This window comes from Coenobita brevimanus, chromosome 84 (genome assembly GCF_032717465.1).
Source record: "Coenobita brevimanus isolate Jiangsu-jjx chromosome 84, ASM3271746v2, whole genome shotgun sequence".
Taxonomy (NCBI): Eukaryota; Metazoa; Arthropoda; class Malacostraca; order Decapoda; family Coenobitidae; genus Coenobita; species Coenobita brevimanus.
This window is the reverse complement of record NC_137037.1, coordinates 47,307,234-47,331,047: the sequence shown is the minus strand read 5'-3', so window position 1 is coordinate 47,331,047 and position 23,814 is coordinate 47,307,234. Positions and strand designations below refer to the sequence as shown.

The following is a 23,814-nucleotide window of genomic DNA, read 5'->3' as shown; positions in this document are numbered from 1 at the left end:
TCTTCCCCCTTCGCCGCGAGTCATCAAGCTGCTTCTTGTGACACTCCGTGGAGAGTTACGGCCCGATTCACTCACCCATCCTCCCTCCTATATAACACACTGTTTGACTTGGGAATATTAATTGAATTTGGGCCGCTTTCTCTGCCGCCACCAGCTCTAAGGCAAACAGGTCGGGTCCGCCATGGTTTATACACAAATTTTCTTGGTTAACGTTGCCCCAGACGTTAAAAAATGAGGCCGGACAAAGGACTGAGCGTGCCAGCCATTCTACAGCAGCGTTTCATTTTTTTTTCCTTTTTGTACAGAGAATTTTCTTGGTTAAGGTTGCGACAGACGTTAAAAAATGAGAGTGAGCAAGGCATTATTGTACAGCAGCGTTCCCGAGAGACTTTCATTGCTTTTATTTATCTATTTATTCATCTGTTTATTTATTTATTTTTGCTTTAAACACCACATTTTCTTGTTTAAGTTGTCACAGACGCTGAATAATGAGACAGCAAAGCTGACATTATAGTCGCGTTCCCTAGGGACTTTTATTTTATTTTTTTATCTTTCTTTCTTTTATTTTTTTTCTCTCTGCACAAAATTGTCTTGGTTAAGGCTGCCCCATGACGGTAAAAATTGGGACTGTGCAAGGCCGACACTGTTGCCACGGTCTCGAGGGGTCTTTCAAGTGGTTGGCCTTTGATCGCTCTGGTAGTGGGAGCAACGCCTTCAAAGCCATACACCCACAAGGACTTATGACAGCAAACGTATCTACTCCTACGGGGCCATTATGTGAGTCTGGATAACGAATTACAGAGGCTTCACAGTTCAATCGCTGGCCAAATAAGTGAGGGAGTGAGCGGTGCGGTGCGCAAACAAGAGGAGGTAGAGGGCATGGGGTTGATTAATGGCGGACAAGGACCTCAATCGCTGACATGGCTCACTTCCTCATGACTCTGGCCCGTAGTTATAGCAGAGCCTGGCCAGCTCTTACCAAACACGAGTCTCCCGTAACAGTTTAAATATTATCACCCATTCTTTATTTTTTCCTGCGCTTTCTTCACTCAACTCTTCACTCTGCTTTTGCTCTCAAGAGACTGGCAACCTCATGAGTGAAGACAACACGATACACAATCTCAAACAAAACTTAAGTTTAGGAGAGTTGATAAATATGGCTGTCAGTATAATCACTCAAGGGTAATCAAATGCCTGCTGTTGCAATTAAGGAAAATGGACAAAGACTGAGTGACAGAGATAGAGACATATATGTGTGTGTATATATATATATATATATATATATATATATATATATATATATATATATATATATATATATATATATATATATATATATATATATATATATATATATATATATATATATATATATATATATGTATGTAGATGTATGTAGAGAGAGAGAGAGAGAGAGAGAGAGAGAGAGAGAGAGATTTAATATATACATACCGTATATAGACAGATAGACAGATATAAAATATACATAAATAGACAGATAGATAGACATATAATATCTATCTATCTATCGATCGATCTATCTATCTAGAGAGAAACAATTACAATCCTCCCCACCTATGGTTTGAGCGGGCGTCTCTCTGTGTAACCAGCGGTCACCCTCTGCAAATAATCCTAATTGGTTATGCCACATCGAGGGCCGAATTCTAAGTGGCACAAGAGGCCTCGTAACACCTCTGCTTTAGCGATTTATCTTAGTATTCCTTTCTTGAGCGATTTATCTCAGTATTAGACCTTAACATTCTTCTTTAGAGATTTATTTTTATAGTGTACCTTAACATTCACTTGTACGTTATTTGTCTAGTTTTAATATCGACATGTGCCGTATTCTAAGTGGCATAGGAGGTTCGTAACACCACTTTCTTAGCGATTTACCTGCGAATAGGGCCTTAACGCTATCTTGTACGTTATTTATATCGTCTTAATATCGACTTCACTTCCCTTTTTAACATACAACAGGATGCTAAGGTGTAATTAATAAATCGGTACAGAAGAAGTGTTACGAAATCTATGGGACGGTGTAGTGGTGGTGGTAAAAAACTATACTCTGCTCATTTTATCTTGGCCTAAAATTGCTATCCCTCCATCTTGAAGACTGAGTTATAATGGGAGATTAGTACTAGAATAGGATGCTAGTCACGAAGAAGTGCTACAGAAAGGATGTAGAACTACAGTATTATCCTTTTCTGCCACTGAGCTTGGTGATATAGGCTGCAAAAGGATGAAAATTTGGGCCAAGTTAAAGTGAAGGAATTGTAGGTGGTGGTAGCCATTGTTGTTGTTGTTGTTGATGTTGTTTTTGTTGTTGCCCCAGGTTCATACGGACGAGAACCCAGTAGACTGCAGGCTAAATTTACCCTTTCTCCTACAGTCCACCATCTTCGTCTCTGTGGATAGGGTTTGAGATGAGTGACGTTCGTATAACCGGGCAGTCACATCGGTGCCACAGCGTGAAGGCGTCCCTCTCCAGCGCCATTACATCAAGGAGGAGGTCGATAACACACTCCTAGTAATGATCCTCTTCCCTGTCTCGACGCCAGCACGTGTTTATTCTGTTTACCGGCGATTTTCTCTATGTGTACAGCCGGTTACATTATTGCCGGTGCGCCAGAGAGTGAGTTAGGCGAGCTGGCGGCCGGGAGCAAACAGTCTTGATCATTGATTATAGCACCACCACTCCCCCTCCCCCGTGCATTACGCCCTGGTGTTCATTTGCATAGGGAAGTTGTGGGAGTGTTCTTTTAATGGATACGGCCGACTCTCCCCTGCTTGCTCTCTCTCAGGTTTTCTTTTTTGCTTTTATGTTGTCTGTCTGTCTGTCTGTCTGTCTGTCTGTCTGAGTATCTATCTATCTATCTATCTATATACGTATATGTGTGTGTGTGTGTGTGTGTGTGTGTGTGTGTGTGTGTGTGTATGTATCTAACACCTTTCATCCCAACCTTCCATCCAGGAACAATCCCACAAAAACACATGCAAACCCCAAACACCAAAGCACCTTCTCCCCAACCCTTCCCTCCCTTCCCCCGGCCTCCCCTTTTCCCCAAACTCTCCCTCCCGCCCTCCCCTCTCTCCTTACGACACTTACCTACACACACACACATAAACATACCACCGCAATATTTATTCCCCAAAACCATTACCGCCTCGGAGAAACACATACGTAAGGAATCCGAATAATGGGGCGGGTGAGAAATGTTCAGACCCGTGTATAACGAATGCGCCGTGTAATGTGTTCTGGCTCAAGCTGCTGGTGTGGGAAGTGGCCATAGCTCAAACCAGTATCTCGCAGCGGGCGTTATTATCTCCGCAAATGGCTACCCGTTCCCGCTACAGGTAAATGCGTCCGGGAACTGCTGACTTCAGGAACACCTGTAATAACCTGTCCCAATATTTTCAGGTACCATTTAATTCAAGACCTGGGATTACCAATGAAAGACAGGCTGAGGGGGGGACATTTTCTGAGGTCACGGAGGCGGCAGTTAAATGATTTGTGGATAATTAGCAATCATTTTTAAGTGCAGCGATCAGTACAGTGTAAGAAATGTGAAGGTATCTGATTGACTCATGAGATAGGTGCAATGTTGATCAAAGGTGATCTTTATGTATACCTATATAGTGAAGGTGATCTATATTTATCTGTCTGTTTGTCTACCTTTCTATCTGTTAGTCTCTCTGTCTGTCTGCTGTCTGTCTAGCTATCAATCTGTCTATCTGTCTATCTATCTATCTAAAAACTGAAGGTGGAACAAGTGGGTGATTCAGTGAGTGAAAGTGCCAGTGACGGTGACTGAGAATGATAATGAAAATGAAGACGAAGCTCATGAGTGAATCTGTAATTGCTAGTAACAGTGATGGAGTGAGTGATAGTGAAATTGGGTAAAAGTGAATGATTCAGTGAGTCCTGAGTCCGTATTGAGGAAGCTTCCTAACACATTTTCCTAAGCTATTTATTTTGTCTATTACACCTTACTGTATTCATCCGAGTGACATAAATCCTTCCGATATCGTCTTTCTCTGCAGTAGCTAGCGAACATAAGGATATTAACTACCCATATTCAAAAATAAATCGCTAAGGCAGAGGTGTTAGGGAGCTTCCTTAACCGACGGGAATACTGGCCATAGTGATGGTGATGAAGCGGCTGAGTGAATGAGAGTGAATAAATATAATGTGTTTATCTGTAAATTGCCAATATGTCTCTAATCTCACACTGATAAGAAAAAAAGACACGAATCTATTTAGCTTTATAAAAAAATGTATCAATTCATCCCACGGTACACGATTTTTTTTTTTTAATAGATGATGATCTGAGGAAGGAAAAACTTATTAAATAACAAAATTACCCGAATCTGGGGCAAAATGGATGACCTACCTTCGCAAACCCTGACATAACAACAAAAATAAAATGTTCCTGTTTATTTCGTGTACAAATATAACACAGACACATATTTTTCTATTAGCAGACTAAAAATTGCTAGAATATAGTTTTAGCCATTAACACGATGACGAAAAAAATAATGTCACAAACGGACCCTGTCCTCCCCATTTACGAAGCCTAACTAAGAGGTAACACGACTGCCATATATTAGGAAGCAGAGAATTAGAGTGCACATAGAAGAAGGGGATATTTGTGGTGAAATGAAGGGGTGGGTTGAGTTAGGGTAATGTTGTTGTTGTTGTGTGAACGTGTATTTCTCGCGGCAACCTTGAATGAAATACTAGACTTTGACATTAGGCACTACGGTCTGTTTATCTGCGGGTGAACAGATGAATGATAAATGAATGAAAGGAAAATGTAGCAAGATGAATGAAATGAAAGGGTAAAAACAGATGAATGATAAATGAATGAAAGGAAAATGTAGCAAGATGAATGAAATGAAAAGTAAAAACATATGAAAGATAAATGAATGAATAGTCAAAATGTAGAAAGATGAAGAGTGAAACAAAGAAATCGAAAAGTAAAAACAGATGAATGATAAATGAATGAAGTGTAAAAATGTAGAAAGATGAACAGTGCATGAGAGAAATCAAGATGTAAAAATAGATGAATGATAAATGAATAAGCAGAAAAATATTTAAAAATGAACAGAACAAGAGAGAAATCAAAGTATTAAAACACGTGAATTATAAATAGATAAGTAAAAAATGCAGAATAGTGTACAGTGCCAAAGAGTTTCATAAATACCATACAACAGAACAATCATGTATCACAGGTAAAATATACTGGCAAGGATTTTGTTCAAGTGTCCGACTCTGGGCATAGACTAGACTGTTCGTTTCCTGAGGCCCAGCAGACCCCCTATGTGTTATTTAAGACATATCTGGACATCAAGGGCGCCTCTTAAGTCAGTGGGGATGAGAAAAAGACCTGCAGTGGAAAGAATAAGGCAGGAAGTCGAAAGGACGAGCTGTGAAGATCTGGATATGCGAAGAGGATGGATCGCGGGTGTTGGGAGAGAAGGTGTAGAATTCTGAGGTGCCTGGTCTTTGAATGAGAGGTAGACCGAGGAATACATGGGACGAGGTGGTGTGTGCTGACCTTAGATCTACTGTTGTGGTATTACTAGAAAGTTGGTGCAATACAAGAGAAAGGTGGAGGAGTGCTGACAGATGAACCTGTCTGATCCATGCCATGTACAAAACAGACATAAAAATCAAAACCAATGATACCAGTGATAATGATGATGTTTGTGCCTTACCTCGAGTGCTGGTCTGGCTGGCTCCATGCTGCTGGTGGCGGGGGTGAGGGGGCTGCTGTTCCTCCCTAACCCGTGGGGAAGGTGGGGGGGATCCTCACGGTGTCCTCTCTCCTCCCTCCCTCCCTGCTCCTCTCTCCCCCCTCCCCGCTCCTCCCTGTGCCCTCCCCGCTCCTCCCGGCTTTCGTGCCTGGAGCGATGACTAGGCTCCTCCACCTCTGCCTCCCCCGGCGTCGATTCCTCGGCTCTGTGTATCTCGGTCTCATGGTCTATCTGCCTCCCGCTTGTCCTCGCTGTGTCCGCCTTCATGCCTTCGTTCTTGTATGCATCGTGTTTGTAGCCGTCACTCTTGTAGGAATCGCTCTTGTACGAGTCACTTTTGTACGAGTCAACCTTGTAGGAATCACTCTTGTAGGAATCACTCTTGTAGGAATCGCTCTTGTAGGAATCGCTCTTGTAGGAATCATTCTTGTAGGAATCGCTCTTGTATAGGTCGCTCTTGAAAGATCCGCCAGGCTTGTATGTGTCGTTGTTTTTGTAGTCGAGGTCGTCGTCTGTGGCTTCGATGTCCACGGTCTCGTCGTCGGAGTGTCTGCTGGAGTCCGGGAGCGGCGCTCCCCCATCCCCCCGCCCCCCACTCACGGCGGGGGGCGGCGACGACCTATTGACGGGGGTGAAGGCGGATAGGTGCGCGGGGCGGAGGGTAGGCGGGTCGGTGTCAGGGGGCCGAGTCTCCGGGGCTGGATCTGGTCTGGGATCCGACAGGGGTAGGGGCGGGAAGCTTGGCAGGGGACGCCGGGGCCAGGCCAGGGGGTACGGTAGACCCAAAGGGGGCAGGGACCCCCGGGAGCCCCACAGGTAATCCACGAATGTTTGGTGTGCGTCCTTGTGGTGAGTGGGGTAGGGAGGAGGTAGGGGGGCGAGGTAGGGGGGCGGGTAGGGCAGATCGGCCTTGATGGCTGGGGGCGGGAAGGCTGGGGGCTTGGCCAGGGGGGTCTCAAGGCGGGGGCTCTTGCTGCCACGGGGACTGCCATTCTGTGGGAGAACCCGGCGCTACCGAGAAATGATGTTGGTGACGGGCTGGTGGGGTCAGGGTAGGACAGTATGACACACTATCAGTACTGGGCTCGTATGATAAGGCTCATCTCGTCAGTAAAGGAAGTTCCCTAACACCTCATCCTTAGCGATTTATTTTTGGATACCCCTGGTTAACATCCTTTTGTGCGCTACTTATGCAGAGTATGGCGATAGTGGAAGGATTTATGTTATACAGAAGAGGACAGTAAGGTGTGAGAAACAAAATGATTCGCTTAGGAAAGGTGTCAAGGAACTTCCTTAACCTACGAGAATGTCGGAGTAAGTGACTTCGGAGATTCGTAACACCTCTTCCATAGTGATTTATTCTGCACATTACGCTTCAACATTTTCCTTCTGATACTAATGCAAACTGTGTCGATATTAAAGCAAAAAAAAATAACATAATTGAGAATGTTAAGGCGTAATATACATAATAAATCGCTACGGAGAAGGTGCTACGCCTATGCCACTTGAAAAATGGTCTGTGCTCCGTATTTTGGGTGGCATAAGAGACTTCGTAATACTTCTTCGTTAGCGATTTATTTTGCCTCCTACACTTAATATTCTCTCATACGTAACTTATTGTACGTCGTTTCAAGATCGATATAATGTGTATCGGTAGCAAACGAAATGATACTGAGGTGCAGCAAGCAGAACAAATCGCCGAGGAAGACGTCTTGCGAATCTCCAAAGCACACACACACACACACACACACACACACACACACACACACACACACACACACACACACACACACACACACACACACACACACACACACACACACACACACACACACACACACACACACACACACACACACACACACACACACACACACACACACACACACACACCTCCGAAACACACATACAAACACCCACACACCAAGAACTCAACCCTATATCACCACATCAAAACACACACGCCTTTTACCTGACTATTCGCTGCCATGAGCCGCTTGCGTGTGCCTCCATTAAACATCGCCTTCACGTCCTCCCAGGCGTGTAGAATCTCCGTGGGCGGGTCTCCGGACAGACGAATGTGCCGTCGCCAGGAGTTGAAGTTAGCGGCGTCTGGCTGCACGTATTTGCTGTCGGCGAGGCGGTGGGAGTGAAAGACGAATTTGTTAGGGCTGTAGAACATGGCGCAGTACAGACACTTGATGCACTTGGCCCGGGACGAGTTGTATCTGTGAGGAAAAAAGAAATTATTACGTAAATCTTGGCGCCGCAGCAACAATGTCATAATGTCGCCCCCCCCAAAAAAAAATTGCGTACTAAAACACAATCGATATTTCCTCCATGTAGAAATAAACCTGAAAGGAAAAAGCACAGCGGAGGAAGTCGTGGGCGCGATGAGGTGTCTTGCAAGGAGGTGTATAGGGATGGAAAAGTGCTGTGGGGAGTTGCTGGGTGTTTTCTTGTATAATGTAGCGAGAAAAATCACAACATTCGTACTTCACCAACATGGGAAAAGGGTAATTCTGGCTACCACCCTCCCGTCCTGCAGTGGGCCTCGTATGAACCGACTCAGATACCGATACAGGATTTTAACTTAGTCATTTACATGGACGTTAACTCCACAAACAAATCTTTTTAATTTTGAGAGACCTCCAAAAAGCTGAATAAAATGCCACGATAAGAGGATAATTAAGACATCCACCATACTAATTCGATGTATCCCATGACGAGCTTCTTATATTATTCTTATTTATTTCCATACGATTTTTTTGTATGCATGGTCGCCACTCCGATAGGGGTATTCTGACCACAATAACACGAGGCGAGAAAAAGGAAAGAAATAAAATAAGAGTAAAACAGTGGAAAAGAAAGAGAAAAAGTCAAAAGACGTTAGAAAGAAAGGAAGAAAGAAGGAAAAAGAAAAACAACGACAAAGGAAAAAAAAAATCAAAGACGTTCGATGGGCCTTACCTTGATGGCACGAAGGATCCCCGGCATCCCCACGCACACTCATGCATCACGTCGAAGGCAAAGTTCTCGGGCAGCTTAGGTGGGGAGTTGTCGCCCAGGAAGGATTTGCACAGCCGCTCCGCTTCCCGTTTGGTGATCATCCCGCACCTTGGTGGAAATGCACAGAGAACCAGTTACCCTCCCAGTTCCGTCTGAAGATTATTTACAACGGGCGAAGGACAGTGAAAACCCTGTCTCCGCTAGTGTGTGTTTCAGATGATTCGATTTTTCCCCTCTCTATTCGTCAGACCCTGGGAAGATATTTGCGTTTCTTTCTGTACAGGCAGGGACAAGAGTTAGTCTGCTGATTTACTGTATCTATTTTACTTCACACCCGCCTCTGTAGAAAAGCGCAGAGGCAAAAGTTCACCGTCCCTCTCTGTCCTCCCTGATGCGTCACATCGAAGAGCTTCTATAGAAAATAATGTAGTCATGGATTAAATGTTCATGCATCTGCTATTCCACTGCGTCTACCTCACACCTGTATCTGCATAAGTGTACAGTTAGGGACGAAAATTTACCCACGATTCTAAAGCTTCTGTTTCACATCAGCATCTGTAGAAAAGTGTAGACAGGAACAAGAGTTGGCCTTCTTTTTCACTGCGTCTGCTTCACTCTTAGGGCATGTCTGTTACTTCCCTATTTTATGTCTTATATCGAAGAGCAAAATCAATGGGCTGAGAAAGACACCAAGCCCCTCTCACCTTGGGAGTCTTAGCCATCAGAGGAAAGTGAAAAGCAGAAGATGCGAAATTAAGGGCTGCTGAAAAAGACACGAAAGAAATGAAGAAGAGAAATGAAGACTGACGAATAAAGGACATAGAAAAAAGACCGAAAGAAGAATGAAGACGGAAGAAAGAAAAAGGAAAAAAAAAACAAGAAAGAAGAAACAGGAGAAAAAGAAAGGAAGAGCAAAGAAGGGAGAAATGAAATGAAGATTGAAGCATAACCTACTGAGACCTGGGATTCCTTTTTCCCTATATTATTGCTCTCACCTGACAATGTTAAGATTAGGATAGAATTTTAGAACTGGAGGGGTTAGATAAAGCCCCAGGAAACTCCAGTGATAAGAGAGACATTTCCCGAGTTGAAAAGAATTGTCCAGAAGCAGGAAAAGTCAACTAAAAAGGAAGATATTTAAGCGAAGAATAAGAAAACCAATGCTGCCTACCTCCTTGAAGAGATGGGCATGGCACCTGCACGTCTGAGGATTTCGAGCTGCACGGGGGTACACTGGACGCACGTGATGCCCAGCGCTACACGGCGGTTGTGGATCTCGTTGTAGCTGAACTCCTGCTTGGGGGAGACACGGCACCGCTGAATGTGGGGGTGACGATGCGGGTGAGTGTGTGGGTGAGAGTGTGGGTGAGAGTGTATGTGCTGGTGAGTGTGTGTGTGTTGGGGGGGTTGGTGGGTGAATGTGAGGGGGAACAAGAGGGGATGAGTGTGCAGGTGTATGGGTTAAGTGTGTGGGTGAATGGGGGTGAGTGTGGGGGTGAATGGGGTGAGTGTGTGAGTGAGTTCGTGTGTAGGGGTGGAAGGGTAGACACGGCACCTCTAAATGTGGGGTTGAGGATAGGGATGAATGTGGAGATGAATGTGGGGTCGGTGTGGGAGTAAATAATTATGTTGGTGAGTATGTCGTGTTGGTGAATGTGTGGATGAATGTATAACTTCAAGCCTTCATTTTTCCTTCACTTAATAATTATCTGTTTTTGGAGATGGACAATACTTTCATTCATCATTCATTTCTTCACTACACCATCATCCTTCAGTATTTAGCCACCTCGGGAGAAGTGATAGACAGTCCTTCACTCGTTATTCACACCTGTATTTCACCTTTGTCCAATTAACCTTCAAGAGTTTGTTGGAGATTAGTCATATATCCATTGAAGTCTGTCTGTCTGTTTGTCTCTGTGTGTCTGTCTGTGTGTCTGTCTGTCTGTCTGTCTGTCTCTGTCTCTGTCTCTCTCTCTCTCTCTCTCTCTCTCTCTCTCTCTCTCTCTCTCTCGTCCAAACTATAGGCGCCTCACCTTCAAGAGTGTGTTGGAGATCTGTGCCAGGCAGAGTCTCTCCACGTTGTCAATGTTGAGAGACACTATGGGCACCCCGTAGAGCATCACTGTCCCTACCTGCTTGAGAGATAGATAGATAAGTAGTTAGATAGATAGATAAGTAGGTAGGTAGTAAGAGAGTTAGATAGACACAGAGATAGCCGGGTAGATATATAGATGGATGGATTGAATGCAGAGAGAGAGAGAGAGAGAGAGAGAGAGATAATAAATAGAGAGAGGTGTTGAGGGAGCTTCCATGTATGTGAGAGAGAGAGAGAGAGAGAGAGAGAGAGAGAAGGGTAGAGGCAGAGAAGTATAGAGGACGTCAACAAAGCAGAAAGGAGGGGCGGCTCAGGAGGGGGACCAGGATGGCTCTCAAAAACCCCCCGTGGCTCACCAAACACGGCTCATAATACCTCTGGCTCACCTTGGCAAGAAATCTTCACTAATTGGTGCCCTTTGACCCGCGCCCTTTGATGTAATCGCGCAGGAGATTCAAACTCAAACGCGCCAGGAATCCCCCTTGTTGACTCTCTCTTTTCTGGGTTCACAATTGCGCCATGTTTAAATAACCCGCCCAGAAGGAAGGTACCTCAGGGGCCGTAGTTATAAAGGATCTTAACCATTGGGCGCTGCTGAGGGGCGCCGTCACGTGGTGGTACCGATATAACCGAGTCCATAGTTATATAAACGTCCTTCCTCTCGCTCCCTATCCGCAGAAATGAAGATGGTGGACTGCAGGAGAAAGGCATCCTGATCCTGTAGTCCACCAGGTTCACGTAAAAATGAATCGGGAGACCACAACAAAGATGACAACAATCCAAACCATTTCTCAAGATAATAACAGGTTTCCATTTCAGTTTGAGATCGATTAGTAATTATTTCAGATCTTTGTGTTTATATTTGTCACTCTAATATTGGCTTTAATTTGATGTGAGGTGTCTGGTGGCCGTGTGAAGACAAAAGGATACACAAGTAATCTTATAAACAGCTTAAACTTATACTTGTTACTATTGCTGTGACTCTAGGTTCATCTGATTGCGAACCCGGTGGAGTGAAGGCTGAAACTTACCTCCCCCTGCAGTCCACCAATCTATTTTGAGGGAATAGGGGGAACCGAGGGACGTTTGTATATCCGGTCAGTGGTTATAGCAGTGCCACCATAAGGAGGCGTCCTTCTCCACCACCTACTCAAGCTTAGGAGACTTTATAAATGCCAGCCCATTACGCCTCGGTGGGTTTTATGTAGAGATCTTTTGCAGTATCCAGGCACCTGCTTTTTCCTCTCATAACTACGTGTCTTTTTTAACGTTAGCCGGAAAGTTCTCGCCTATCACAGAAGCGGCCAGTCACGGATGAGGGGAGATGAATGAGCGGCAGGTGAGAGGAGGTGTGTGTGTGTGTGTGTGTGTGTGTGTGTGTGTGTGTGTTGGGGGTGCGAGTAAGGATGTGTGTGGGGGAGGAGGGGTTAAGGTGTGTGAATGTATATATGTGTGTTTGTGTTTGTAGAGGGGCGTATGGGTGGGTGAGAAGGGTAACGATGTGTATGTATGAATGTGTGTGTGTGTGTGTGTGTGTGTGTGTGTGTGTGTGTGTGTGTGTGTGTGTGTGCGCGTGTAAAAACTTTTGGCCCAACAAACACCACCACTGTCTTCCTCGCTCTCCCTGAGCCGCATATTTAATGCTTAGAGCGCAAAAGTTAATGCAAATTCCTAATCTCTGACGGAACCATTTATTGAACAGTTGTGGTTAGCCTGCATGCCACGTAACAGTGCGCAATCAGCATCGAGATAGGAAAGCCAAATATATCATGCTTTTTTTTTTTTTATGGTTTTTCAAAATGGCTGGCAGTAAATGGGCTTTGTTTCACCTTTGGGTTTTCAGGCTTAGAATTTTCAGTTCGGGGACACATCTTTTTTTTCTGTTTCTCTAGTTACCAAGAGATGATTTAATTCAGACAAGGACAGCCTAGTAGTGAAGGAGTTAATAAATATCTAACTCCTCCAGTCTGAATTAAGTTATCTAGGTATGATAATAATAATAATAATAATAATGATAATAGCAAAAGGTCATCGGAGAGAATTTTTTTTTTTTTATGCGGACGTCTATGTACGGCTTGCATCTCCGGTTTTAAGGGAGATTTTTTTTTTTCCGTAATTAAAGGAGTAAACTTATGACTACACATTTTCAGACCTTAAATGTTTCACGTTACTCAAGAGATAATTTCATTTTTTTTTTCCACGGTGAAAATGTTTTTATGTATGTCAAGGAAGGCAAATTGAGTACATGTTTTAGTTTTATTTTTTTATCATATCGTTATTATTATTATTATTATTATTATTATCCAATTTTTTGTCTCAACTTGGTTTTATTACAATTGGAGGATCAGTTTATAAGCATTTTCTTTTTCAAGCCTCACCGATTTATATTTTTTACGTACCTGAAGACGGCAAATAAGAGTACACGTCTTGTGGGGACCTCAAGAATCCTTTTAAGTAATTCAGGGGAGTTAATTTGAGTACGCCCCCTTTTTTTTTTTTTTCTTTTCTTTACTTCCTGGAGCTAATTTTACGCAGTTCAAGAGAGTTAATTTCTGTGTTTTTTTCCCCCTGTAGATTTTTTTTTTCTTTAACGTAATTTAATGGAGAAAATTTGAGTTCGATTTTTTTTTGGAGTCACACCGGGGTTAATTTGAGTACGTCTGTTTGGATGACTCGACAGTGTTTTTGCGCAATTCCAGAGAGTTGATTTGTGTGTGTGGGTGTTTTTTTTTTTAAGGCTCCACAAAGATACTTTTTTTTGGTAATTCAAGAGGGTAGAATTAATTATGGAAGGATTTAAGTCTGTTTCGAGCATCAGCGAAAGTAGAGGATGAATGTAGCTGTTTTAAATACGTACAGACAAAAGAAATTCCACAGTTATCCTTAAAATTATTTCCGTTGCGATGCAAAAGTTAGCCCTAAAACCGTTTTCTCTAAGTCTCCCGGATGCTTCCAACTGCTAGGCAATGCTTTCTATTAGAACCACTCCATCCTCCTCCTCCTCCTCCAAGATAAAGACCGTGCTTTGCCAACTCTGAGGCAGGAAAAAATAAAGATGCTCACTCCTACCAGATAGTGAGAGTAATTTCCCCTTTTCGTTAATATGCCTACGTACCCAGCTCTTTAACAATCCCACTTTCTGCCACTTCTCTTCATATCCACAGTCGTATCCAGCTCCTACTGACGCTCCACTTAATATTTTTCTTTACCATTATGACGCAAAGTACCCGTCCTTTCAACACTCTTATAATAAAGTGAATTAAAGTCTCAGAGTCTTGCAAAATTCGTCTAAAGGGACTTGAGTCTTACATTACACACAAAAAAGTCTTAATCCTTCCAGTCAAGAATTCAGTTTTACCCTTTTACCTCCTTTTTTCTTGTTTCTTTCTTTTTTCCCTTCTTTCTTTCTCTCTTTCTGCCTGTTTGTCTGCCTGCCTGCCTGTCTTTTTTTTTCTTTTTTTTTCCTTCTTTCTTCTTCTTTCTTTCATTCTTGTCTTCTTTTCTCTTCTTCTTTTCCTTTTTTTCCCCTAATTTTTGATGATGTCATGATTCTTCAGGATAACTATGACTTACACTCAGCTGAGTAAAATCGTCTGTCGCTACTAATTCACTACTAGAGCTGTTCCGACCATGAGAGGGTTGATGGTGACAGTATCAACACTCTCAGGCTCCCGTGACTCAGTCTCAGCTGAATAAAATCGTCTGCTGTTTACCTGGGATGGAATAGTAGAGTTGTCCCTATCATGAGGGGGTTAAAGAGTCCCTAAAACCTCTTTCTAAGCGGTTTATTTTGCTTATTATCCCTTGCCGTCCTCTTCTGTGTTACTTAAATCATTCTAATATCATATACTCTGCATAAATCACGTACAAAAGGATATTAGCTAGCCGTATCCAAGAATAAATCGGTCAGGAAGATGTGTTAGGGAGCTTCCTTAACCGACGATTCAGCACAGAGACTAGACTTGTCCTAACCATGAGAGAGAGAGAGAGAGAGAGAGAGAGAGAGAGAGAGAGAGAGAGAGAGAGAGAGAGAGAGGATGGATATTAGCTAGCCGTATCCAAGAATAAATCGGTAAGGAAGAGGTGTTAGGGAGCTTCCTTAACCGGCGATTCAGCACAGAGATACTAGACTTGTCCTAACCATGAGAGAGAGAGAGAGAGAGAGACGATGGGTTAGTAGGTACAGCACTGCGTCTGAGTCCCCCCCCCCCAGAGCAAGGTACCGTAGTTATTCATTGATTTTATGAATATCTTAGTAGGATTAAACGTCTTGCAATCTGCTTAATAGCGTCTAATCCTAAGCTGTGGTCTGAGGAGGAGGAGTGGATTACCTTTAGCGGGTGAGAGTTACCTGGGGAGGCATTCATGAGGAAGCCTATACTCTGTTCACTCTAACCTGGCTTAAAATTGTCCTCTTTTTCCACCGTGAATGCTGAGGTGTGACATTGGCTGAATCTATAAGGCGTTTACTCTAATTTGGCTCTCTGTTATTTTGATTTTATTTATTTCTTAGAGGGAGCTATCTTCCGGGTTCCTTGCCTTTGGTTCCTTCTTCGTTTCGAACGCGCACTTACACACACACACACACACACACACACACACACACACACACACACACACACACACACACACACACAAATCCCTTACCCCTTTCAGCCCAGTTGATGGCCAGGCGCAGCCAGACTGAAGTGCTAATTTGACTAGTAACCAAGGAGACTCATTCCTACCTCATAACCAAGGCCCAAGTCTACTGTAATGCACCTGCGACTGAGGCTGGTATTCTCGTCGGTCAAGGATCCTCCCTAACACCTCTTCCTGAGCGATTTATTTTGCTTATTACACCTAGCATTTCTGTGTTCCTTAAATAATTGTAATATCACCATGGTCTGCATGAATAAGCACAAAGCGATATTAGCCACCCATATCCAAAAATAAGTCGGTAAGGAAGAGGTGTTAGGGAGCTTTAGTATCCACTTTGTGCTAGTGGCCCTGTTCCATAGAGTGAAAGCAAACAGACTATAGGCAAGGTTTTACAATGGACAAGTCTCAAAACAGTGAATAGTTTTTTTTAAATATTTTTTCGTTTTATTTTTCACTTTATTACTCACTTTACTTCGGTTGTGAATTATGCGCAACTGAGGGTCGTATTCTAGGTGGCACTGGAGGCTTCGTAACACCTCTTCCTTGGCGATTTATTTTCCATTATTACGACTTAACATTCCTTGCTTGCTACTTACATCGTTTTGATACTGACGTGTACTATCAATAACATGCAAGAGGGTACTGAAGTGTAACGTGAGGAACAAATCGCTAAGAAAGAGGTGTTACGAAACGACCCTGTGAATGAATATAGAAGCATATAGTCGAGCCTTCTTATACGCAGCTCAGGCTCAGGAAAGTCTATGCATGGAGCACGTGGAGGAGAAGTGGATGAGAGAGAGAGTGAGAGAGAGAGAGAGAGAGAGAGGAGCCTTGCTGGAGCTCCCCCGTCATTAAGAATGTCTCTTTGGTGTATTCAAGCTGCCCGTGTTATTCAGCCCCACACAAAGGAGGCTTCGAGGTCTTCTTTGATCTCCACCTGCGGCGCTTAAAGAGTTGGCTAGACTGTAAGTGGGATTAGGGCACGGGTCAGAGGGCAAAGGGGTAGCGGTGAGCCAGAGAGAGCCCTGTGTTGACCTTTGCGTCCGTGGGGGCCGCCGCTCCCCCTGGATACCCGCCCCCCTGCCTCAACTTTCATATCCTCCTCAACTCCCCCACCTCCCTCCTTCCTCATACCGCCTTTTGCTACCGGCCTTTGTTTAGCTACATCCTTTAGTCTTCTATTCTGCTTACACCATTATCTTAAAACACGCTACCTTCGTATGACCCTCTCCCTCCTAACTTCAGGTCCTCTTCTCCTGTATTGTTAGAGATGTACGAAGCAATTTTTATTTTCATTTTTTTATACACACGTTCCTCTGTTCTCCTGTTCCACTTACGCCACCACCGCGGCACATATTTTCTTAAGATCCTCCAGCACTACCTTCCTAAGATCATCTACTCCTCACTCTTAAAGGATCCTCTTCACTCCCCTCGCCCCCTTCTGACCCTTCTTTCTTTACCGACGTCCCTTTAGTCTTCTGCTCTGCTTCTCTCTCTCTCTCTCTCTCTCTCTCTCTCTTTCTCTCTTTCTCTCTCTCTCTCTCTCTCCCTTTTTTTTTTTTTTTTTTTTTTAGGTAAAGTTGTCTCAGTTAATTCACGGATATTTGTAAGTGTGGGGCAGGACATTTAGATCTGACAGTGGTATCTAAATTTCCCTACATAATCAGATGATGCTAAGCTGGATTAGCCCTAACACCTGCCTCTCTCACCTGGTAAATCTTGATGCGGGTAGGTTAGGCTAGGTTAAATGAAGTTAGTATGGGTTAGACTATGTTAGGTTCGGTCGAGTTGTTTTAGAGAAGGTTAGGATAAATTTTGGTAGATTAGTTGAAGTTATAATGGGGTTAAACGTGTTAGATTAGGTTAGGTTAGGTCGGGTTAGGTTAGATTAGGTTAGAATTAATTAAGCTAGGTCTGAAAAATCCAGACACCTGATCTCACCTGGTTATTCTTGGTTAAATTTGGTTCAGACTGTTCGATGCAAGGAGGAACGAGAGGCACGGAGGCCATGGGTGACGTGATGCGTTGCTCTACTCCCTCCATCTTGGTGTGTGGCGGGGGGCGTCTTGAAGGAGGCCTGAAGGAAAGAGAAGGTGGGAAAATTTTAGACTTTTGGTGGTGTAGTGTAAGGTGATTCTCTGTATCTCTAACTTTCTATCAATTTGTCTGTCTGTCATTGTCAATCTGCCTGTATATCTGCTTGTTTGTCTGTCTCCTGTCTGTCTAACCACTCACGCATCCTACTTAGCCTATTTTCAAAGTTAGCTGCCATAAAAAGCCCTCTGTCCGTAAGGCGACTTTCAAGACAAAATCAGTATCACTTACGGTCAGCAGATGTCTCTCTCACATGTCTCTTGAGGATACAATGAGAGGCGAGGATGACAAAGAACCATTCCTGAAGCAGTCTAAAAAAAAAAATCCAACGTAGAATAATAGTGCGTCCATGATGAATGATGTTGTATGATGTATTTTTAATGACGAGTATGTGAGCTGGGATATACGGCTATGTGATGTGTGTGTGTGTGTGTGTGTGTGTGTGTGTGCCTAAATGTGCGAGTGTGTAAGTGCTCAGTGTGATGCCGCGCGCTCAGCAGTCAGTCACGGCTATATGTGCACAAACCATATTAATAAAGCGGTGCTCTTTCCCAACTAACGCCAAAAACACAAGCTTACGGTTCATTAGCGACCAAACAGCACTGTCCACCGCTCGCCAATATCACGGCCCGGATTATACAGACAACCAATAATATCCAATTTAGCGAAAAGGTCTCTATTTCTGCCCACTCAGGGGAACTCTGATTAACTTGTTGCCTGATCGCGCGTACAATTTATATAATAATCATTTTTTTAACCAGCCATGGGGGAGTGGGGAGAAGGGAGAGGGGAGGGGGATGAATGAGGGTGGTGGAGGTGTGGGTTGGGAGGGTAGGGGGCGATGAGAGAAGGGTGGATGGGGGAGCTGGAGGGGTGACTGGGGACGGTGGCAGAGTGGGTGGGGATGTTGGGAAAGGGGATGGGAGAGGATAGAGGATGGGTGGGGTTGCTGGGAAGGTGGGTGGGGGGTTGTAAGGCTGCCAGGGATGGGTGGAGGAGTTGGAGGGAGGGTTGGGTGGTGGGAGCGGGGGAGATAATGAGTTCTGGAATGGCGGGTATTGCGTGGTTCTTATACCTAATGACACGGAGACTATTTATATAAGCCATTACCTTATCAAATCATTGGCTTCGAAGTAAAAGATCATCAGCGTTTAGACTCTTCCATATAATATCGATTCATTCACTGTGATAATATATATATAATTTTTAGTTTATTCTAAATTTCTTCGTCTCATTCCATTCTTAGGTGGGGAAGAGGGTATGATGATGATGATGATGATGATGATGATGATGATGGTGATGGTGATGATAATGATGATGATGAAGATGAAGATGATGATAATGATAATCATGGTGATGGTGATGATGATGATAATGACGATAACGATGATGGTGAAGATGACAACGAAGATAAAGATGATGATGATGATGATGATACCTTCCTTAATCTACACGGTTTTATTCACCTTAGGGCATACTTTCCTACCTGAAGAGATAAGATATAGCCCTCATCAACCCCAATCTAATCTGAATAATAAAAAAAAAAGCAGGAATATATAAAATGACGTGTACCTGGTTCAAGGTTGAGACTAGTACTTTATAAAATCACTGACGCTAAAAATACGTAAATGAATAAAAAATAAATAAAGAAATAAGATAATAGTGATGTAGAGATTTAGCGAAACATGTACTGTAGGGTGACTTGCATACTTCTCTCTCTCTCTCTCTCTCTATCTCTGAATCTTACAAACCACATCCATAGGTGGGAAAAGAGAGAATAGACTAATGATAATGACAAACTCTATTGAAATTCGTCTACCTTAACTTGACTGGGATTTTCGTCCTTTTGCAGCTTATATCCCGTAGCTCAGTGGCGGAATAAGACAACACTATGGCCCTACGTCCTTCCCATAGCACTTCTTCGTGACTAGCATCGTATCTCAGTGTTAATCTCTTGCCACAGCTCAGTATTCAAGACGGATGACAATTTTAGGCCAGGTTAAAGTGAACAGACTATATTTGCATAATATTGGAGGGTAATAGGATTTCTCTGAGCCTCTTCTACGTACAGTCCACCGCGGGCTATACTCCCGTCGGATATGGAAGCTCCCTAACACCTTTCTCTAACCGGTTTACTTCTGCATGTGCCACTTTATTAACTGGACACTGCAGAATACTAGAGTTACACCCTGGATCAACTCTGGGATTGTGCGTCGGGGAGAGGGCTAGGTAAAAAAAAAAAGACAGAGCTAGACAGAAGGTTTTCGTGAGTCGCCAAAATTGCAACGTGATGCTAGTTTACGAAAGAAGTGAAACAACTTTGGAAATACGTGTTTTATTGCCCTCCCCGTCAGCGATAGTGGGTGTCGGTGTGGTTGTGGATGTGGGTGTGGGCGTGACCGTATGTTTGAGTGTTGGTGTGGGTGTGGGAGTGGAAATAGGTGTGATTGTGGTTGTGTGTGTGTGTGTGTGTGTGTGTGTGTGTGTGTGTGTGTGTGTGTGTGTGTGTGTCAACAGACGGACAAAATAACAGCGAGAAACAAAAGATAGAGACGGAATAACAGACCAACACAAGACAACAGGAAGAATTAAAACAGAACGGCAACAGAGAGGGTTAAAGAGCAGAACAATCACGGAAAGAAAAACAGACGACGAAAGACAGAATAAAACAGACAAACACCAGAGAGCAACAGAACAACAAACAACCATTAACCAAGAGGGACAAACAGAATGTAAAGAAAACCACCACCACAACCACAACCACCACCACAACCACAACCACAACCACCACCACCACCACCACAAACAACAACAGCATACGTGATACAGCATCAGTAAGACATGATACAACAAAACAATAAGGTCAATAACAATAACATCAATAAAAAACAACAGCAACAACAACAACAACAATCAACCAAGGGGCACCCCATGAGAGCCAACTCAGCATCCCAAGTATTATTCCAGCCCCCCCCCCACTCTCTCTCTCTCTCTCTCTTCTTTTTCTTCTTTTCACACATTTATTCTTCTCCTTCCCCATCCCATGCCCTCTCTTCCCTCACCACCACCTTCTCGTCTTCATCTTCGTCCTCTTCCTTCCCAAATCCCTTTCTCTTCCTCCTCCTCCTCCCCACTCCACCTCTCTTCCTCCTCCTCCTTCCCCTCCAACTCTCTCTTCCTCCTCCTCCTCCTCTCCTCCCCCACTCCTTATTCCTACAACACAATCCGATAACGTTAATTGAAAAACTTGGAGCTAAATTATTTTACGTGGGATTAGACGTTGGTTCTTTTTTAATTTCCCAGGCCAGCGAAAATATGGATTAAGGAGTCAGCAAAAATAGAGTCTGTCAATAGCGTTGTTGTGGAGTTTGCCCGCTTCATTGGGCCCGGGGATGGGATGGCGGATTTGGAGGGATGGAGGGAATTGGAGGGAGAGTTGAAGGGAGAGAGGGAGGGCTGGAGGAAGAGGTGGGGGTGTTCAGAGAGTTGGAGGGATGAAAAGAGAGTTGGAGGAAGAGGTGGGGGTGTTCAGAGAGTTGGAGGAAGAGGTGGAGGGATGGAGAGAGGGTTGGAGGAAGTGGTGGGGGTATTTAGAGTGTTGGAGGAAGAGTTGGAGGGACGGAAGGAAGAAGGAAGGAGAGTTGAAGGGAAGGAAGGAAGGAAGGAGAGTTGGAGGGATGGAAGGAAGGAAGGAGAGTTGAAGGGAAGGAAGGAAGGAAGGAGAGTTGGAGGGATGGAAGGAAGGAAGGAGAGTTGAAGGGATGGAAGGAAGGGAGGATGAAAGGGATGGAAGTTATAGGAGGAGGTGGAGGGATTGAAAGTTGAAGAAACAGTTGAAGAGATGGAGGGACTGAGTTGCAAGGAAGGAGAGAGAGAGAGTTGAAGTAGAGTTGGAGGGATGGAAGGAGGGAAGGAGAGTTGGATGGATGGGAGGCAAGGAGGATGGGAAGAGGAGTGGGAGAAATGGCGAGAAGGAAAGAAAGTTGGATGGGTGGACGGGAGGAGGGAGAAGTGGAGGGATGGAGAGTCGGAGATATAGTTTTGAGAGATGGAGAGACAGAGTTGGAGAGGCAGCTGGGAAGGTGGAGGCAGAGCCCGAGGAATGGAGAGAAGTAGGAAAAGTTGGAGAGATGGAAGAAAGAAGAGAGAGAGAGAGAGATGGAGGGATGGAGGGAAGGAGAGAAAGTTGTAGGGATGGAAGGAAGGAAGGAGAGAGTAGGAGAGATGGAGTGAAAATTGGAGGGCGAGTTGTAAGGATGGCGAGAGAGTTGGAGGGAGATGAAGGTAGGAGAGAAAATGAAGGAAGGGGAGGGAAAAGGAGGATAGGAGAGGGGGAGGGGGTGCAAGGGGATGAGGGGGCAGTGTAGGGGAGAGAAAGGGGGAGCCAGAAATACACAAGACACCCCTCTCGGTTCATTACACTAAGCGATGTTGTGTGGTGGTGTGGGGTGGTGTAGGTAAACAGGTGTTGGTCAGTGTTAATCCACTTCACCCCATCTTAATTATTACCATCACCCCTCACCCTATCACCCCTCACTCCTCACCTCCCCCACCCCCTGTCCCTCACCTCCCTCACCCCCACCCCTAACCCCCCGTCTTCCCCTCTTTGTATCCCTCCTCTCTCACTCTCGCTTTTCTTTGCAAAAATAAAGGATGACAAAATTTTAACTATCATTCACCCCCTCTAACCCCCCCAGCTGTCTCTCCTCTCTCCCCATCCTTTCCCCTTACCTCCCCCCACTCTTCACTCTTCATTTCCCTCACCCACCATCCCTCCCCACCCCTCACCCGTCATCTTCCCCAGCAAATACCATCAAACCGGTTCTAAACGACATGGACATCACATTATTCCATATGGACGGTGGGTATTAGCATTAGAGTGGTGACATGTGAAGGTATGTAACAAGTAGGGGGAGAGCTAGGCCTTAGGGAATGAGCTTGAAGTTACTGAAGAGAAAAATACACTTTTTCCTCACAACTCCCCCTCCACATCATGCTCTCCCCCCCGTCTCTGTCTGTCTGTCTGTCTGTCTGTCTGTCTGTCTGTCTGTCTCTCTCTCCTATGCATAACTAACGAAGGAAAAATTATGCTCCCCTCATCCCACCCCATAGGCTACCCCCCCTCCACCACCAACCCCCCTCCCCCTCACCTCCCTCCACCACCAACACCCCTCCCCCTCACCTCCCTCCATCACCAACCCCCCTCCCCCCACCTCCCCTTGCCCCAAATGCTCCCTCACACTCAGCTTTCTATTCATAACTAAAGAAGGAGAAAACAGTCATCATCATCATCATCATCATCATCATCATCATCATCATCATCATCATCAGGATACTAGTTTTTCCTTCACCTTCTAAGCATCATATTCTCGTGCATCTCTCTCTCTCTCTCTCTCTCTCTCTCTCTCTCTATCTATCTATCTATCTCTATCTATCTATCTCCAAACTAAAAAACAGACAAAAAACTATCTTTCTCCACGCCAGTCTATCTATCTATCCACTTCTCTTCAGTGCTTCACCTATATACATTTTCCACGTTTAGCAGCGACACTAAAGACTCAAGCAAGTCGGGTTTAGAAGGGGATACTGCCCTAAAAATAACACCGCCATTCACACAACACCCAGAACGAGATTAAGAAAACGCAGAACCTGTGAGGATGAATGAATGAGGGAATGAGGAGAGAAACAAGGCAGAACGAGGACTAGGAAGAAAGGGAGGAAGAAAGAAAGGAAGAAGTTGAGAGAGGAAGGGAGAAAGCAAGGCACTTGGAAAGGAAGGGAGAAAGCAAGAAATTGGGAAAGGAAGGGAGAACGTAAGGAATTGGGAAAGGGAGGGAAGAAGAAAGCAAAGAATTGGGAAAGGGAAGCAGGAAGAAAGCAAGGAATTGGGAAAGGGAGGGAGGAAAGAAAGCAAGCAATTAGGAAAGGGAGGGAGGAAGAAAGCAAGCAATTAGGAAAGGGAGGGAGGAAGAAAGCAAGGAATTGGAAAAGGGAGGGAGAATGGTTGGAAGGAAGAATAAAAAGAAAAGAAAAGAACGTAGACCCGGAAGTCGAGAAGATGGCAGAACGAAGAAAGGAAATGCAGAACTACGACGAGGAAGGAAGGAAAGAAAGAAAAAGGCAGAACGGTAATAAGGAAGTAGGGAAGGAAGGAAGGAGGGAAGGAAAGAGGAATTGAGGAAGGAAGGAGGAATGATGGAAGGAAGAAGAGAGAAAAC

The 23,814-nt window shown here is 44.4% G+C and overlaps 1 protein-coding gene across 1 annotated transcript in view; it reads right to left on the bottom strand.

The window, feature by feature from the left end:
* The window catches only part of fuss (SKI family transcriptional corepressor fussel), a 52,658-nt gene extending 35,113 nt beyond the window's left edge, over nucleotides 1-17,545 (bottom strand). The window contains exons 1-7 of the mRNA XM_080280403.1: nucleotides 17,444-17,545; nucleotides 10,800-10,898; nucleotides 9,938-10,062; nucleotides 8,728-8,874; nucleotides 7,730-7,985; nucleotides 6,086-6,768; nucleotides 5,719-5,962 (exon numbers count right to left, since the gene is read on the bottom strand). Coding sequence (XP_080136529.1) covers nucleotides 5,719-5,962; nucleotides 6,086-6,768; nucleotides 7,730-7,985; nucleotides 8,728-8,874; nucleotides 9,938-10,062; nucleotides 10,800-10,898; nucleotides 17,444-17,545 — 1,656 coding nt within the window. The remainder of the gene's footprint in view (nucleotides 1-5,718; nucleotides 5,963-6,085; nucleotides 6,769-7,729; nucleotides 7,986-8,727; nucleotides 8,875-9,937; nucleotides 10,063-10,799; nucleotides 10,899-17,443) is intronic.
* Between the last annotated feature and the right edge of the window lie 6,269 nt (nucleotides 17,546-23,814).